Source organism: Choloepus didactylus, chromosome X (genome assembly GCF_015220235.1).
Source record: "Choloepus didactylus isolate mChoDid1 chromosome X, mChoDid1.pri, whole genome shotgun sequence".
In the NCBI taxonomy this organism is placed as follows: domain Eukaryota; kingdom Metazoa; phylum Chordata; class Mammalia; order Pilosa; family Megalonychidae; genus Choloepus; species Choloepus didactylus.
In genome coordinates, this window is record NC_051334.1 from 4,240,138 (window position 1) to 4,257,573 (window position 17,436).

At 34.1% G+C, this 17,436-nt stretch overlaps 1 protein-coding gene across 9 annotated transcripts in view; it reads right to left on the minus strand.

Annotated features, from left to right (window-relative positions):
- The window catches only part of LOC119522025 (lysine-specific demethylase 6A-like), a 355,987-nt gene that overhangs the window by 109,338 nt on the left and 229,213 nt on the right, over positions 1-17,436 (minus strand). For 8 of the 9 annotated variants that reach the window (XM_037820751.1, XM_037820749.1, XM_037820753.1 and 5 more), the window contains exons 9-10: positions 7,646-7,739; positions 6,534-6,660 (exon numbers count right to left, since the gene is read on the minus strand). In XM_037820751.1, coding sequence (XP_037676679.1) covers positions 6,534-6,660; positions 7,646-7,739 — 221 coding nt within the window. The remainder of the gene's footprint in view (positions 1-6,533; positions 6,661-7,645; positions 7,740-17,436) is intronic. The other variant, XM_037820746.1, reaches the window with a different exon arrangement.

Consider the following 17,436-nt stretch of genomic DNA (forward strand, 5'->3'; position numbering starts at 1 on the left):
TTTATTCAAGCAGCAGCATGGCGGAGGGTCAGAAGTAAAGATGCCATCAGCATCACGGGGGTCTGAAGTAAAACTTCAGCCCTCTCAAGACACAAAGGAATAACTGTATTTATGCTTTACTTTCGGGGGTGGTGACTTGTAAAGATGGAAAGGGGTTTAGCTGATGTGTCAAGTGGTGAATGGACCCAGGGATCTGTTTAGCTGATAGGTGAAGCGGTGACTGGACCCAGGGGTGTGTCAGGGTGGGAAATGGGAAGGAATGGCATTGAGCCAATGGAGAAGTAAGTAGTGGGTTTTTATGCCCTTTTAAATACTGGAATGTATATAGCTGGGAAAGGGGGAGTTGGGGCAGGATGCAGTGGCTTCAACGTGTTATTCTGGCCACCAGGAAGTTTTGCATAAAAATGGTTTGCCTATAAGTGAAGTGGAATTTTCCAACGACAAACAGAGAATTTTAAAAAACATAAAAAAAGAGTCCTAAACATGAACAGTGAAAAAGGAAAATATGGACAAAGAACTAAAGAACCTTAGGAAAATGATAGGTAACTGTAACAGTGACTTTTTAAATATAATCTTAAAACTGTAAGCAAGAAGGAAATTGTCAAGTAGTCTTAAAACGTAACCTTCAAAGCTGGAAGCAGGCTATATTGGAAGCTCTTATTCTCACAAAGGAGTAATATGCAAATTTAAAGGAGCAAATATAAAGGAGCAATATGCAAATATGCAATAGATAAAGGATGTTATAAATTGATTAAATGTTCAATCCTGCAAGAACATAAACACATATATACCGAACAGAGACCAAAATATAAAGCAAATAGTAACACAATTGAAGGCAGAAACAGATATTTTTAAAATAATGGTTGATTTTTTAAATACATAAAATAATGGTGGAAATTTCAATAGAGATTTCAATGGAGAACTTTCAATAATTGATAGAACACCTAAACAAAATGTAGATAATGAAATTGAGGACTTGAGAATTGAACATTAAAACTCAGGCCTAATATATTGGATGATCCATCCGAAGATAGCAGAATACATGTTCTTTATGTGTATGGATCATTTCCCAGAATAGTTCATGTTGCACAAAATCAAATCTTAGTAAATTGAAATTGAAATCATGCAAAGTATGTTCTCAGAGCAAATGGAATAAAGTTAGCCATCAAAGACAGAAGAAAAACTGGTATGTTAACAAAATGAAGATACTAGATAACACAATATTAAAACAATCAATGGGTCAAAGAAAAAAAATCAAAAGGGAAATCAGGAAATATTAAGATGAATGAAAATGAAACCACAATGTATCAAAATTTACTGGATACTGCAAAAGCAGTTCTTAGAGGGAAATTTATAACTCTAAATACCTCATTATAAAAGAAGAAAGATCACAAATAAATAGCCTAACTTCTCATGTAAAGAAAATTTAAAAAGAGCAAACTAAATGCAAAGTGAGCAGATAGATGGAAATAGTGAAGATTAGAAGAACAATGATAAAGGAAATACACAATGGAAATACAGAATAAAAAAAAAGGTTGGTTTATTGAAAGCTCAACAAACCTTTCAGCCAGACTTACATAGAAAAACAGAGGACAAAAACTTAAAATCAGGAATATAAGTGAGGACAATACTACAATCTTAAAGAAATGAAAATGATTATGAGAAGGTATAGTGAACAATTAATACACCAATCAGATAACCTACATAAAATGGACAAATTCCTAGAAACATACAAATTATTTAATCTTAATACAAAAAGAAACAGAAAATCTCAATTGACCTAAATCAAGTAAGAATATTGAATCACTAATCAAAACCCACCAGAGAAAGAAAAGTACAGGACTGGATGGCTTTACTGCTGAAAACCAACAAATATGCAGATATTTAACACCAATTCTTCTCAAAACTTCAAAATAAGAAAAGGAAACACTTCTTAATTCATTCAGTGAGACTAACATTTCCCTAATACCAAGTGTTCTAAGTTTCCTAATGCTGCTGGAATGCAAAACACCAGAAATGGATTGGCTTTTATAAAAGGGAGTTTATTTGGTTACACAGTTACAGTCTTAAGGCCATGAAGTGTACAAGGTAACAATCTGGTACCTTCACTGGCAGGTGGCCAATGGTGTCCAGAAAACCTCTGTTAGCTGGGAAGGTACATGGCTGGCATCTGCTCCAAAGTTCTGGTTTCAAAATGGCTTTCTCACAGGACATTCTTCTCTAGGCTTCAGCTTCTTTCCAAAATCTCACTCATAGTTGCTCTTCGGCTGTTTATCCTCTCTTAGCTTCTCCAGAGCAAAAGTCTGCTTTCAAAGGCCATCTCCAAAATGTCTCTGTAAGCTTCAGCTCCTCTCTCAGCTTCCATGCATTCTTCAAAGTGTCCCTCTTGGTTGTAGCAAGCTCACTCCTTCTGTCTGAGCTTATATACTGCTCCAGTAAACAAATCAAGGCCCATGCTGAATGGGCGGGGCCAGGCCTCCATGGAAATGATCTAATTAGAGTCATCACCCACAGATGGATGGGTCTCATCTCCATGGAAACACTCAAAAGAATTACAATCTAATCAACACTGATACATCTGCCCACACAAGATTACATCAAAGATAATGGTGTTTTGGGGGACATAATGCATTCAAACAAGCACAGTAAGCCAGATAAAGGTTGCAAAAGAAAAGAAAATTGCAGACCAATAGCCTTTATGAATATACATGCAAAATCCTCAAAAAAATGCTAGCAAACTTGATCCAGCAATATACTAAAAGGATTAGACATCATGACCAAGTAGGATTTTCAGGAATGCAAGCATGGTTCAACATAAGAAAATCAATCACTGTAATACACTACATTAATAGTATGATGGGGAAAAAGCCACATCAGCATCACAATTGATGCAGAAAAGGCTTTTGCAAAATTCAACATCTTTTCATAATAAAAACACTCAAAAATTTAGGAAACAAAGGAAACATTCTCAACCTGATAAAGGCATTTATGAAAAACTGACAGCAAACATTATAATCTATGGTGAAAGAGTGAAAGAAAGCTTTCCACCTAAGATCAGGAACAGGAACAAAATGTCTGCTGTATCCACTTTTACTTAAAATCGTACTGGAGAAATCAGAAAGGAAAAAACAAAATAAAACAAAACATGTCATCCATATAGGAAAGGAATAGGTAAAATTATCTCTAGTTGCAGATGATATGATCCTACCTATAGGAAATCCCAAAGAATCCAAGCTGTTAGAGCTAATAAAGAAATCAGCACACTTGCAGTACACAAGAGAAACATACATAATTTAGTTGTGTTACTTTTAATTATAAAAGTCAATCCATTTCTGGTGTTTTGCATTTCAGCAGCATTAGGAAACTTTGTATACTATTTACAATAGTATACAAAAAAAAATTACCTAGGAATAATTTAAACCAAGAGATGAAAAAATACATGTAAACTGAAATTTACTGAAGACTTCTGAAAGAAATTAACAAAGGCCAAAAGTAAATGGAAAGAAATCCTGTGTTCATGGGATTGCAAGACTTAGTATTGTTAAGACGTCAATCCTGCTTAAAGCAATTTACAAATTAATGAGACTGCTATAAAATTTCAGCAGCCTTTTTTGAGAAAAGAAATGCTGATCCTCAAATTTTTATGGAATTGCAAGGGACTCTGAATGGTCAAAACAATTTTGAAAAGAGCAACAAACTTGGAGAACTTACATTTCCTGATTTCAAAACATTACTACATAACCTAATGTAATTAAAATAGTGTGGTTCTAGACATTTAGACCAATGGAACAGAACCAAGAGTCTGGAGACATTTCCATATATCTGTGCCCTGTTGATTTTCAACAAGAGCACCAAGTCCATTTAGTGGAGAGAGAATAGTTTCTTAAACAAATAGTGCTGCTACAACCAGAAATCTACAAGAAAAGCATGAACTTGGATTCCTACCTCCAATATACAGAACACTTACTTTAAAATGCATCAACAACATAAGTATTAGAGCTAATACTATAAAACTGAGTGAAGAAAACCTAGGGAAATATATTCAGGATCTTGTTTTAGGCAATGGATTTTTAGATTTTACACCAAAAGCAAAAACAACAAAAGAAAAATAGATAAATGGACTTCATAAAATTAAGAACCTTGTGCATCAAAGGACATTATCAAGAAAGTTAAATTATAACCTATGGAACAGAAGAAAATACTCAGAAATCATCTATCTGATTAGAGTTTAAATCCACAATATATATAAATAACTCAAACAACTCAACAACAAAAGGACAAAAATCACAACTTAAAAATGGGCCAAGAATTTGAATAGATATTTCTCCAAAGAAGATATACAAAGATGTGCAACATCATTAGCCATCAGAGAAATATAGATTAAAACTATCAGATACCACTTCATATAACCACTAGAATGGCTATTATCTTAAAAACAATTCAAAATAAGATGCATTCATGAGGATGTGGAGAAATAAAACCCTTGATTCTCTGTTGGTGAATAGTACAGCCAGTAAAATAGTAAATGGTTGCAGTCACTGTGGAAACTGTTTGGTGGGTTCTCAAAAAGGTAAACATAGCACTTCCAAATGATATGGTAATCCCACTTCTTGGCAAAACCCAATAGGACTGAAAGCAGATTTTTGTACAGCTTTACTTTTAACAGACAAAAGTGCAAACAACCTGAGTGTCCATCATCAGATACAAGGATAAACAAAATATGGTCCATCCATACAGCAAATATTCAGCCACAAAAAGAAACGAAGTGCTGCTATACACTAAAACCACAAATGAACTTGGAGTCATGATGTTGACTGAAAAAAGCCAGATACAAAAGGACAAATATTGTTAGATTTCTCCTATATGACATACTCAGAATAGCAAATTCATAGGGAAAGAAACCAGAATAGTGGTACCAGAGGTGGAGAAAGAGGGAAATGGGGAATCAATGCTTAAGAGGTATAGTTTCACTTTGTCTTGATGAAAAGTCTGTTAACACACAGTGATGAAAGTTCCACAGTATTGTCAAAGTACTTAATATCTCAGAATTGCCAAAAGAAAACTGGTTAATATGATTATGTTATACACATTTAACCACAGTGAAAAAAAGTTCATACTATACATACATTCACACAATAAAAGAACAGGAAACAGCAACTCAGGAGATGATGAAAATTAAATGCAAAACATGATTCTGAAAGAGAACTAGCAAGGGGGGATAAAGGGCTCAAGAGAACATTACTGGGACAAATGAAATAATTAGAATTTAAGACTGCAAGCTTTATATCAATATCAAATTACTTGAACTTGATAACTGCAGTTAAATTAGTTGCATATTGAATATTCTTGTTCTATATGGAAATATTATGTGCTCAAGGAGCATGATGTTCATAATTTACTCTCTCAAATATTTAGAAAACTGTTAAATGGATGGATGGAAAGAAAGATACAGCAAATGTGGTAAAATGTTCAAATGTTATGTCAAATGTGGCAGTAATTTCAAATTAGTTGAAATGGGTATCTGGGGGGGAAGGAAGGGATATGCTGGAGTTCTCTGTTTGGGATTTGTATTGGTTTTGCAATTGTCCTGTTTTATAATTTAAAATTAAAAAAAAATTTTAAGTAGGAAATTAAAAATTAACATTAATAACTGTGGAAACGTACTCCTGACAGATAAAATCCAATTCTCTTATTTAACAGGTAAAATGAAAATTGAGATATCAAAATGGAACATTTTAATAATTTCATAAACAGCTAGTGGGAAAGCTACAACTTAAATATAAACCCTTAGATACCAGTCCACTGATCTTTCCTCCATACCAAAATACAATTTCATGATCAAGAACCCAATCTGATTGAAAGTCGAAATAAATCGGATGATAGAAACACATAATCCCTATCAGATAAATCTATATTATACAAGTAAGTATAATTCTGATACTCAATACTCCAAATAAGAAAAGTATGACAAAAATATTTTCGATTGCATATTTTCACATGAACATTCTGTTCCAAGTATAAGAAACTCAGCTGTAATGTATCCATTTTCTCAATTTAAGACTTCAAGTAGAACCGTGACAGAGAAAAATGCTTAATACAAATATTTCCATAATAAGGTACAAAATCAGTAATCAATACAAAAATAGCAAGTTTCCACAACCTACTTACAGTCTTCAGGAATTATAGATATTAATTATCTTTTCTGTTATATAAATATATAAGGAAATGTTAGAAATCGGAGGCAAACTCATTAAGATTTTTTAATAACCAGCAATTCAAGTAGGATGAAATAAACATGAAAACAAAATCTAATAATGAGCAAAATAAGAAATATCTCACTAAAAGCAGATCATGCTATAAGAAAGCAACCACAAAAAGCTGGTTATCATTTTGGCCTCCAAGAAATCTAAGTCTTAATGTATTTAAAATATTGAAACACTAATTAAATTATACTATTGAACATTTTAGACTGAAAATCAACTCTCTAGGCAGGAATAAATAAAAGCACAATACAAGTATCTGGTAAGTGTCACCTTCCAAGGAAATACCAAGACTGGCCTGAATTAGGATCTTCCTCCAGTGACTTTTGCAGATATTGAATAGCATTGCTTTCCTTCATGGCTTTGTTTCCTAGTAGATCTACATTATGATGCATCCAACCTAAAATAAAGCATTAAGAGCAATTACCCATGATTTAACTGTTGTTCTAGTTGCAGGAATACAATGAAGTAAATTAAATACCATTTTAATGCCAAAATTAGAAACCATCAAACCTATAGGAAAGTACCACAAAATTCTGCTCAATAAATACTGAGAACTCTGGCTATGCTACATAATCAGAAAATTGGACAATAGAAAATTGTGTTAAAGCTTTAAATCAAATAAAAATTAGGAACAGGTTATTTGCTCATACTAAACAATTAAAAACTGGCAAAAAATACAAAACATACAACAAAATAATTCAAATATCAAATATAGACAAGACAGCTAAGCAATAAACTACTGGGAAATGCCCCCACATCTTCAAATGATAAGAGATATTATTTCTCAATGTTCGATTCCCTCATTTTCTATACGAAAATAGAATAGATGGCTTGAAGAAAAGTACCATGTTAGAAATTCTATAATTTTTAGGTAAAGTGTTCCCTTTAATTCACATTAGCAACAAACTATGAAAGCACACTTAACAGCCACTTACTATGTGAATAATTCTAACATGATTAACTTTAAAGCACGCTAAGCACAAGGAAGTACTCAAATTCTTCCTGTGGTCAAGAATTGGGATATAAATTTGAGAATTTCAAAGAATTTGATGTACTGAAACACTGTAGATGGATTCTGAGATGGCCTATGCTTGACAGGGAAGTATATTTGATGGGTTCAGATTAATTACAAAAACAATGGATGAAGAAAGGAACAACACCTAAATTACACATTTGACATCCAAGATATATAAAAGACAGAGAAACATTTATACAATAATGAATGTGTTCATTTAAAAATGTAACTTCAAAATAATATGCCACATTTGAAACGAAAATTCAGATTCCTAATGAAAACTGACTTTGAAGAAGGGTAAATAATGCTTACCCAAAAGAAAAACCTCTTCATATTAATATATAATTGATAGCAAATTTTTATGTACCTAACTGTTGTAATACCGTAGCTTTTACTTGTGCAGGAAGATTTTCTGTCTGCAAAAGTTGTTCATAGGCTTCCTTTGCAGAATGATACTTTCTCTAAATATGACAAGGAAAAGAAGAATTTGACAAAAAAATGAAATGATTAAATCATTACCAAAAAACTCTTGATTTTAACAATGAATTCATGACTATGATTTAATTAACTTTTCAAATAATGAGGTCAAATAAAACTTAAAAGAATATAATTTCAAAGAACTAGTCAAAAAATTAGAATTTTCACAGTAATGATGTTCTACAAGTTTCAACCAAATGAAAAATATTACTGAAAGTAAAAAGTGTTCATTTAAGTTTTATTATTGAACATTTCTTTAACCCTAAGCAGGCATGAGTAATATCCCAGGTTTATCACCTAATAAAAGTAGAAGTCAATATAAGGTATCATCAAAATATGACATTTTAAATAAGTTGCTATATCCTAATAGTTACAAAGAAAATAATTCAATCTAGCATGCCATTTAATAGTACACACAGAACTATACATCTTCTATCTTTTTAATTAATTTCTCTGGAAACCCTTTCAATGACAGGTAACAAGTAATACAGCATGTGCTACTACTCTTTACAAAGTAAATGAAGGTACAAAACAGTTCAAAATAAAATAAGAAGAAAGGGAGTGTTTTGCTGAATAAAATATTTTAATAAAATATTTACAATCTTTTATGATTTTAAAGATGATGCTTTTTGCAAGATATGATCTAAGGATGTTTATGATTTGTAAGGTAATAGGCAAATCTCTAAATGAACTCATCTACCCACAATTCTCCAATGAAAAACAAAAACACAACAAAAATACTAATAAGACAAAATTCCTAAGGTGAAAGTTTAAGACAACTCATCCAAACAAAAGAAAAACTAATAAAAACAAATCTAATAAATATTAAAACATAATTTGCAAAACAAAGACTTAAAGCAGCTTATACAGATATCACCAGTAGTTCATAGTCCCTAAGCGATCTGAATATTTTTCTATCAAGTGAATAAAAATTAGAGTGGCTAAAAAATAGCTGCCTAAATTACAGACCAATCATTTAAATCACGATTCCACTTCACTAACAGTTAATGCCTTAAAGTGTTGCCTACAAAATTGTTCTAAAAAAAAAAAAAAAATGAAAAAACAGCTCTGTGAAAATCTAAAGTATTGTTTGAATAGGATATACCTGTTCTGGAAAGATTTTATACAACCATTCATTCAGATAACAGGTATTAAATGGACTTTTGATTAATTAACAACTAAAATAGGCACCTCCTCCCAAAGTCAATTACAAAGAAATTAAAGTAAACAAGTTTATGTTACTAAAGCTAAGAAACAAGTCTTTCAAGTCAGCTCCTATATAAATTGATAGATAGTTGAGCATCTAATACATAGAAAGAACATTACTCAAATTGTAGGACTGAGAAGGATTCAGACAGATAAAATATATACTGTGATGTGTTTTATATGACTACATCATGTTGATTCCCAAAGGAAGAAGGAACACATGTTAAGTTTAGAGTACCAGCCTACTTTACAGAAAATACAGAAACAAGCAAAGCCTATTACTTCAGAAGAGCATTCCTAGACATAAATAGACCTTATTTTAGAAAGATCACATAGTAGATTAACTTAAACAAACATAAAAAGTAACTACAAACAGTAATAATAAAAATGATGCACTTTTATTGTAAAACTGGCAAACTATATTAAAAAATATAAACATATTTCACACTATACTACAGTATGACAACTGCACTAAAAACCCCAATATGAAAGCTAAATTATAAATCTAACAAAATGTAGCAGAATATTTCCTTGAGATTGGAAACAAATCACAATGCAAAGAAAGACTACTGAAATTGAGGAACTTATCCAACAAATATTTCCATAGATCAAGTCAACAGGTTTGTGATCTTGGGCTAGCCTATAAAATCAACTAGACAAGAAATGCACCAATAAAATAGGCGAGAGATAGAAACAATCAAAATACGGAAGTAAAGTCTGAAAGACTTAATCTATGAACAGATGTTCAACATCTCTAAAAGTCAACCTTTGCAAGTTTAAATGAAATACCCCTTGTACTGATCAGATTGACAAATATAAGAAAAGTTACATAATTCCAGTTATGGGGCTGTGGAAACAGAAAACACTGCTAACTTGGAGATTTACTTGGAGAAATTATGTGTACTAATGTAATTTTACCCAGTTACTACTATTTTTTATATACTAGACAAACCCTTCCTCAGGAGATGTTCTTACTGGCACCATTGGTAGCATCAGGAATTGGAAGCATCATCTCCATCAGCATTGGAGCTGAGGAAAAACTTAGTTATCTGTCACTCAAAGGAATGGTTACTCAAAATGTGACACATTCAACAGAAGAAATTAATGTATGAAAAGTAAGAAACTAACCTATCTTTAAAAATATTTAGTGGAAATACTATCTAGGGTAAAATTGGAGAGACTCCCACAGATAATTTCAAACTTCAAAGAAAACAAAGTCAAAAAACTCAAGATACTGAAGAGAAATGAAAATTAGGCAGAAACTGGAGAAAAGTCAACACATAGAAGAAGAAAATAGCACTAGATACACTTCTCATTTATTTTTGATATTTTATCTTGGGGTAGATCCTCATGAGTTACTTGCTGTCTGAAATGCAGAGAAAAAATATGAAGCTTTCATATGAGAAATTTCATAGAAGGTACACATTCTGCTGCTCAACCCAAATCTCTGGTAGACTCCTGAACTCCCCATAAGAAAGGCAGACTCTGGATAGCTCAGCTAACATTAAAAGAGCAAACAAAAGTTTCAGCCTTTGCTTACATCAGGGAGACAAAGTATGGAGTTTAAAAGGAGCCAAGGTAATACACACTAAAACAAAAAGTGAACTGTGATGGTTAGCTTCATGTGTCAACTTGGCCAGGTGATATTACCCAGCTCTCTGCTCAAGCAAGCACTGGCCTAACCATTGCTGCGAGGACGTTTCTGGCTGGTTAATAAACCAACAGGCTGGTTTATTAAATCATGAGTCAATTGGCTGCAGCTGTGATTGATGACTCACTGAAGGGAGTATCTTCCATAATGAGAGAATGCAGTTAGCTGGATTTAATCCAATCAGTTGAAGACTTTTAAGAGAGACAGACAGAGGACCTTCACTTCTTCTTCAGCTAACCAGCAAAGTGTTTCCTGAGGAGTTTGTCAAAGTTGCCAGTTCATTTCCTGAGGTGTTCACTGAACACGTTCATCAAAGATCCCAGTTCATTACCTGAGGAGTTCATTGAAGTTGCCAGTTCATTTCCTGAGGAGTTCCTCGAACATGTTAATTGTTGTTGACAGTTTGCCGCCTGCCCTATGGAATTTGGACTCGTGCATACCCACAGTTGCGTGAGTCACTTTTATAAATTTTATATTCATAGATATCTCTCACTGATTCTGGTTCCCTAGAGAACCCTAACTAATACATGAACATTTCATAAAAACAACAGAATCTATAGTCTGTAAAGTAAGATATTAATGACACTATCAAAGATATGATAAAAAACTTTGAAGATACTGAAAAATGTTACCCATATGAAGGAAAATGCCATCAAATGGACACAAACACTCAAGTGACAGAGAAAGAAATTACCGAAGATTTCACAGGTGCTATTTTTTTTAAGGATGAAAATGTACAAGGATGTAAAATAGGTATGCTTTTAATAACAAAAAAGATGGGAAGTTTCAGCAGGAAGATAGAAATTTTCAAAAGACACAAAAGGAAGTTCTAAAACTGAAAAATGCAACATACAAAACTGACAATTCACTGAATGGACCCAAGAGCAGATTCAACATGTCACAAGAATCAAGAATCTGAAAACAAATTCAAACAAAAACCATTCAACAAAGAAAGAAAACAAAATGTTTACACAGCGGAAAATTGAAGATCTATAAGTAAATACCAAAAGTTCTAATGTATTTGTAATTAAAACATAAATCTAAAAGAATTTGTGTCCATTGAGACTCCTTCAAAAGAAATGCTTATAAGAAATTTTATAGGCGGAAGAGAAATGTTACCCCATTAAAACCTATCTTCAAAGGAAGAAGAGCCTTGCAACTGCAATTACATTGTTCAACAGAAAGATTATTATTACTCCTTACTTTCTTTAAAATACGTATGTACCTTTAAAGGAAATTATAAGGTTTATTGTATATTCATAAAATATGTAAAATGATATAATAGAGCATGTAAAGAACAATGTATGTAGACCCGGTACCCAAACTCAGGGACTGATAATATTGTGTTAAAAGAGCATAAATTATGATAATTTCAATGTTGCTTAAATTAGGGCTAAAAATAAAGAGGGAAGACTGGCCAGGGAAGGCAGAGAAAGATCTATAGAGAGGTAAATACATCTTTTTTCACACACAGACACACCATCTAGAAATCGTTCCATAAGATCTACAGTCACAAAAATCTCATACACACAAAGACATATGTTTGAGAGGATTAGCTTGAAGAGGAATTTCTGCCCCACAGCCCTGCAGGCAGAGTAATCTCTGGCACTTATGGAGTTTCAAGCTGGGTATGGACAGGAAAGAATGGAAGACAATATACTGAGTAACTATGTCATCCTAACATAAATTGTATAAATAAATAAAGTTGTGCTGCCCTGAGGAGCAACAAGGCTTAACAGTGTAGAAAGAAATACGATTTACTAAAATAATCTAGCCAGTTACTAAGCAAATAAACAAAAATAACAAGCTCTGGGAGATGGAAGAAGATGGCAGCATAGAGAGGAGTGGAAGCTAGTTTGTCCCACCTAGAACAACTAATAAAAAAACAGAAACAACTAGTAAATAATCTGGAATAACTGGGGGGGGGGGGACAAACATGACCGTCCACTCATCATACGCCAACCTGAATTGGAAGGAATGCCCAAGATCGCAGCATAAAATCCGTAGGTAAAAACTGTGGAAGCAAACTGGGAGCCCCCTCCCTACCCCCAGCCTGAGCTGCAAAGCCTTGCTGTGCCAGACAGCACCTCTCTCCAAGCAAGGGAATATAGCTTAGTTGAGCTCCAACTGGAGTTTTAATTAAAAAATGTGGACTGCTCAATACAAGATACGACTCCCCAACAAGCAGACAGGCTTTTGGTGACCTTGGCGAGCCAGAGGGTCCCAGTCTCCAAAAAAGCCTCTACATTTTGTCCCTTCAGCTTTCTCACTGACATTTTCGCACTTGGATGGCCCCAGCAGGAACTACTTGAAGCTGCTGGAGAGTAATTATCAGACAATAGCCCAAAGTACATCTTTAAATGCTCTAATCTTACACTGACAAAATATCCAGGCTAGGGAAAGGTTTTTAAAAGGGACTCTTTTTTGTTTTTCTTTTTTCTTGTTTTTCTTTTCTATTTTTTAATCTAAAAGTAATGTGGTTATTTTCTATCCGAAAGCCCAAGTTGAAAGTCTAGGCTAGTCTTGGGGGGAGATAGAGTACCCAAAACTCCTTTGAATTCCAGATTCACTTCAGAGGAAGGTCTCCACTCCCGTCTTTAATTGGCAACTAAGGCTGACCAAGAAATTCAGCAGGAGTTGCCCCAAACAGGAGAGGGGAGAAGGGAATAGTGCCACTGGGAGACAACTGGAATTCTAGGATTCGGAGAGTGGAGGGAGGTCCAGCTCAACTGGCAGACCTCCTTCTGGAAACTCAGATCCCAGGGGCTGGAATGCAGATTCCGGCTTCAGTCAACCACACCCCTGACAGGATCAGAGTCACCAGGAGAACTAAAGGCTCCACACCTCCTTACACTGGTGGGGGAGATGCAGGCTGGCAGGGGGAGATTTGGGCAGGAAAAGCACAGTCTAAAGGCCTCACAGGAGGGTCTCATTCTCAAGAAACTCCATATCCTCTTCCTGAGACCTGGGTCTCTTTGGACTAGGAAAATCTGACTGCAGTTGACCATATCTGTGGAGACCCTCTCACAAAAAGGCTACATAGAGGCAGAGCAAGTAACAGAAAAACAAAAGGTGAAAAACTCTGATCAACTACATAGAACCTATGTTAGAGGTCTAGAATAAGTTGAACTGAAGAACAAAGCCATCCAACAAGAAACCCTTAGGTAAAAGAGTGAAAATGAGCTCCAGAATAAAGTAATCAAGCAAGTCATATGTCTTGACAGCATAAAGGTAACAAGCCATACTGGGAAAGAAAATATGGATCAGCCAAAGGAACAAACCGAGATGCAGGAGTTGAGGCAACTAATATTAAATCAATTCAGTGAACTGAGGGAAAGTATGGCAAAACAGATGAAGGATGTAAAGAAGACACTGGATGATAATGAAGAATTCATAAACTTGAAAAACCCAATGGCAGAATTGATGGGAATGAAGGCCACAATGGAGGAGATGAAATCTGGCATCATGGGATGGAGAACATCCTCTTGACCAAAAGGGGGATGTGAAAGGAAATGAAATAAATTTCAGTAGCTGAGAGATTCCAAATGGTGCCAAGAGGTCACTCTGGTGGAAGAGATATTTATTTGGTGTAGGACCTATATTTTCTAAACAGTATAACTTCTATAGTACGTTTGTTCAAACTCCACAACTGCATGGAACTTTGAATAGGAAGATATGGTAGGTTTGTATAGGTCATAGTGAAATAAGTGACACACCCCAAAGTAATTTGGGCAGAGAATAAAAATATACACGCAGGGCCCCCTGAGGAGTTGGGGGAAAAGGCAGAAGAGTTGGACTCCCTCGCCTAGACTGATGCTGATGTTCTCACAAACATTGAGGACTGGTGGTTTGATGTGCCAAGCCCTGTATCATGGGAGTTGCCCTTATGAAGCTCATTACTGCAAAGGAGAGGCTAAACCTTCATATAATTGTGCTTAAGAGTCTCCCCTCTGCGTACTTCTTTGTTGCTCAGATGTGGCCCGCTCTCTCTAGCTAAGCCATCTCAGCAGGTAAACTCACTGTCCTCTCTGCAACGCAGGATATGACCCCCGGGGATGAATCTGGGTGTATTACCATGGGAACGAGAACATCTTGATGCAAAGGGGAATGCAAAAATGAAATAAAGTTTCAGTGGCTGAGAGATTTCAAACGGAGTCGAGAGGTCACTCTGGCAGACATTCTTATGCACTATATAGACAAGACATTTTAGGTTTTAATGTATTGGAATAGCTAGAAGAAAATACCTGAAACTATCAAACTCCAACCCAGTAGCCTGGACTTTTGAAGATGACAGTATAACAATGTAGCTTACAAGGGGTGACAATGTGATTGTGAAAACCTTGTGGATCGCACTCCCTTTATCCAGTGTATGGATAGATGAGTAGAAAATGGGGACAAAAACTAAATGAAAAATAGGATGGGATGGGGAGGGATGATTTGGGTGTTCTTTTTTACTTTTATTTTTTATTCTTATTCTGATTCTTTCTGATGTAAGGAAAATGTTCAAAAATAGATTGGGGTGATGAATGCTTAACTATATGATTGTAATGTTAACAACTGATTATACACCATGGAAGCCTGTATGGTATGTGAATATATTTCAATAAAACTGAATTTAATTTAAAAAAAACAACAACAACAATAAGGTGCAGCCCCCTTCCCCATACTGTAGGCACCCCCTTTCAATATGAACAAGTTAGGGTGCTCATTGCCTAGAAACACCCGAAGATAGAGAAAGAGATTTAAGTGAGAGGAAGGAGCAACAACAAACAAGGTTAAGATTTAACAAAGGTCTATGAATACTGAAACTTTATATAAATATATATATATATATGTGTATTTTTGGATGCTGGGGTGTTGCAATGGCTGCAGGGAGGGAGATGACATGGTGGAACTATAACCCATGGCATCCTTTGAAATTTGCTCTATAGTTACTTGTTGATTGTGCTTTGAAAGTCTTCATTTCCATATATACCTTGAATTGCAAAATGAGGAAGGGACTGAAACTGTGGAGCTCTAACCCATGACAGTTTTTCAAATTGCTCATATAACTGCTTGTTGAGCTGTAGATCGAAGGTTGACACTTCTCTATATGTATGTTATATTTCACAATGATGGAAATCGCTGAGATTATGGAACTGTGACCCATGACATTCTTTGAAATTTTCTCTCTACTTGTTGAATTATACTTTGAAAGTTACCACTGTTATGTATATATATATATATGTTAAAGTTCATAATAAAAAAATGCATTAAAAGAAATGAAAGCAGTAAGGAACATTACCTAAAGAAACTCATTACTTCCAAAAGAGGTAACTATGAAGGGGACAAACATGGCTAGGTATCTCCATCACTGATGATGCTTTCTTAGGATTCATTATATTGCAGTTATATCTCACTCACACACAGATTTTCAACAGTTAAGTCAGTCAATTCATTTTAAATAGATGCACTGGTTCACCTTTAATATTTGTATTATTTTTTCCAGTATGACATTCTCATAAATATGTATTTACTACTTGTATGGCACTTCACATACATTATCTTTTAAATTTTCATACTACCACCAAAAATAGATATTTTCCCCCCATTTTATAGATGAGGAATGGAGACTCAGAGAAGATAAGTGATTTGCCCAAGGTTAACACAGCTGATAAAACGTAGAGCCAAGATGCCATTACAGATCTGTTTAGCTTCAAATGCCACGTTCTTTTTATTTTCTGACCCAGCCATGTAGCACCTTTGAATGTTTCTTAAATGTACCATGATAAGGTCATTCAATTCTTAACTGCTATGCTTAAAATTTCTTAATGACTCTACACTAACAGGGAATAATCCTATTCTTTATTTAACCTGGAAGTGACCCGAACAAAACTGGAGGTACTGTTTATGAATAGGCACATTTATATTCTTGAGAAAAACAGGCAGTAACTACAAAAACCCATTTATCAATGCGAATAAAGTAAATATTGATACTAGATCTTACATTTAAAAAGAGGTGTCTGGCAAGGGAGTCAAGTTTTAACAATATGGGGAAAAAATTCAAGCAGTAACTTAAATAAAAGGCTAATAAAACTTAAAAAAAAAAAGCAGTAAGGAAAAAATTTTACAATACACACCAAATACACACATAGGAATGCATAATATGTGTTCACCGAACATTTTATTTACTAGTTTTCAGAGTAAACAGTGGATGTATAAAATAATCTAAAAGAAACTTTTAAAGTACCATCATAAACTTATGAAATGCAAATATCTGATGAGTTTCAAAATATTTGCAGTTATTGTTCTTATTGAAGCTCAACTTATCCCATTTTTGGCTAACAGACTATTTCTGAGCCTATAACATGACTTCAAAAGGTAGCTCAATATTGCTTATTTCTGTCATAAAAAGGAATCTAGGTTCTTTTGAATGGAAATGATATTTGAAACCACATCTAGGGTATTCACTACTATTGAGCAGATCATTGTTTTTAGATTTTTCTGGTGTATCCAATAAGGAAATGTTTTCTTTCACTTTTTAAAGAGATAACATTTCACAAGTGAATAATAATATATCAAACTAACTTTTAAGGATATGGTTTTAATTAATTTTTCCCTTTTGCTATTTATTTTCCCTATCTGCTGCAAATGTTAGCTTCCAATGACATATTATTATTACTGGCTGTACACAAACATACATATTCATTTGTACACGTAGAATGGATTTATAATAGCATAAAATATTATCATTAAAAACAGTGTTTTTGGAAATGGTATTTTGTACTTAGATAAAATCTGACCAGGGATGTAAAGACAACTTAAGAGTGCTGAACAGTTAGTTA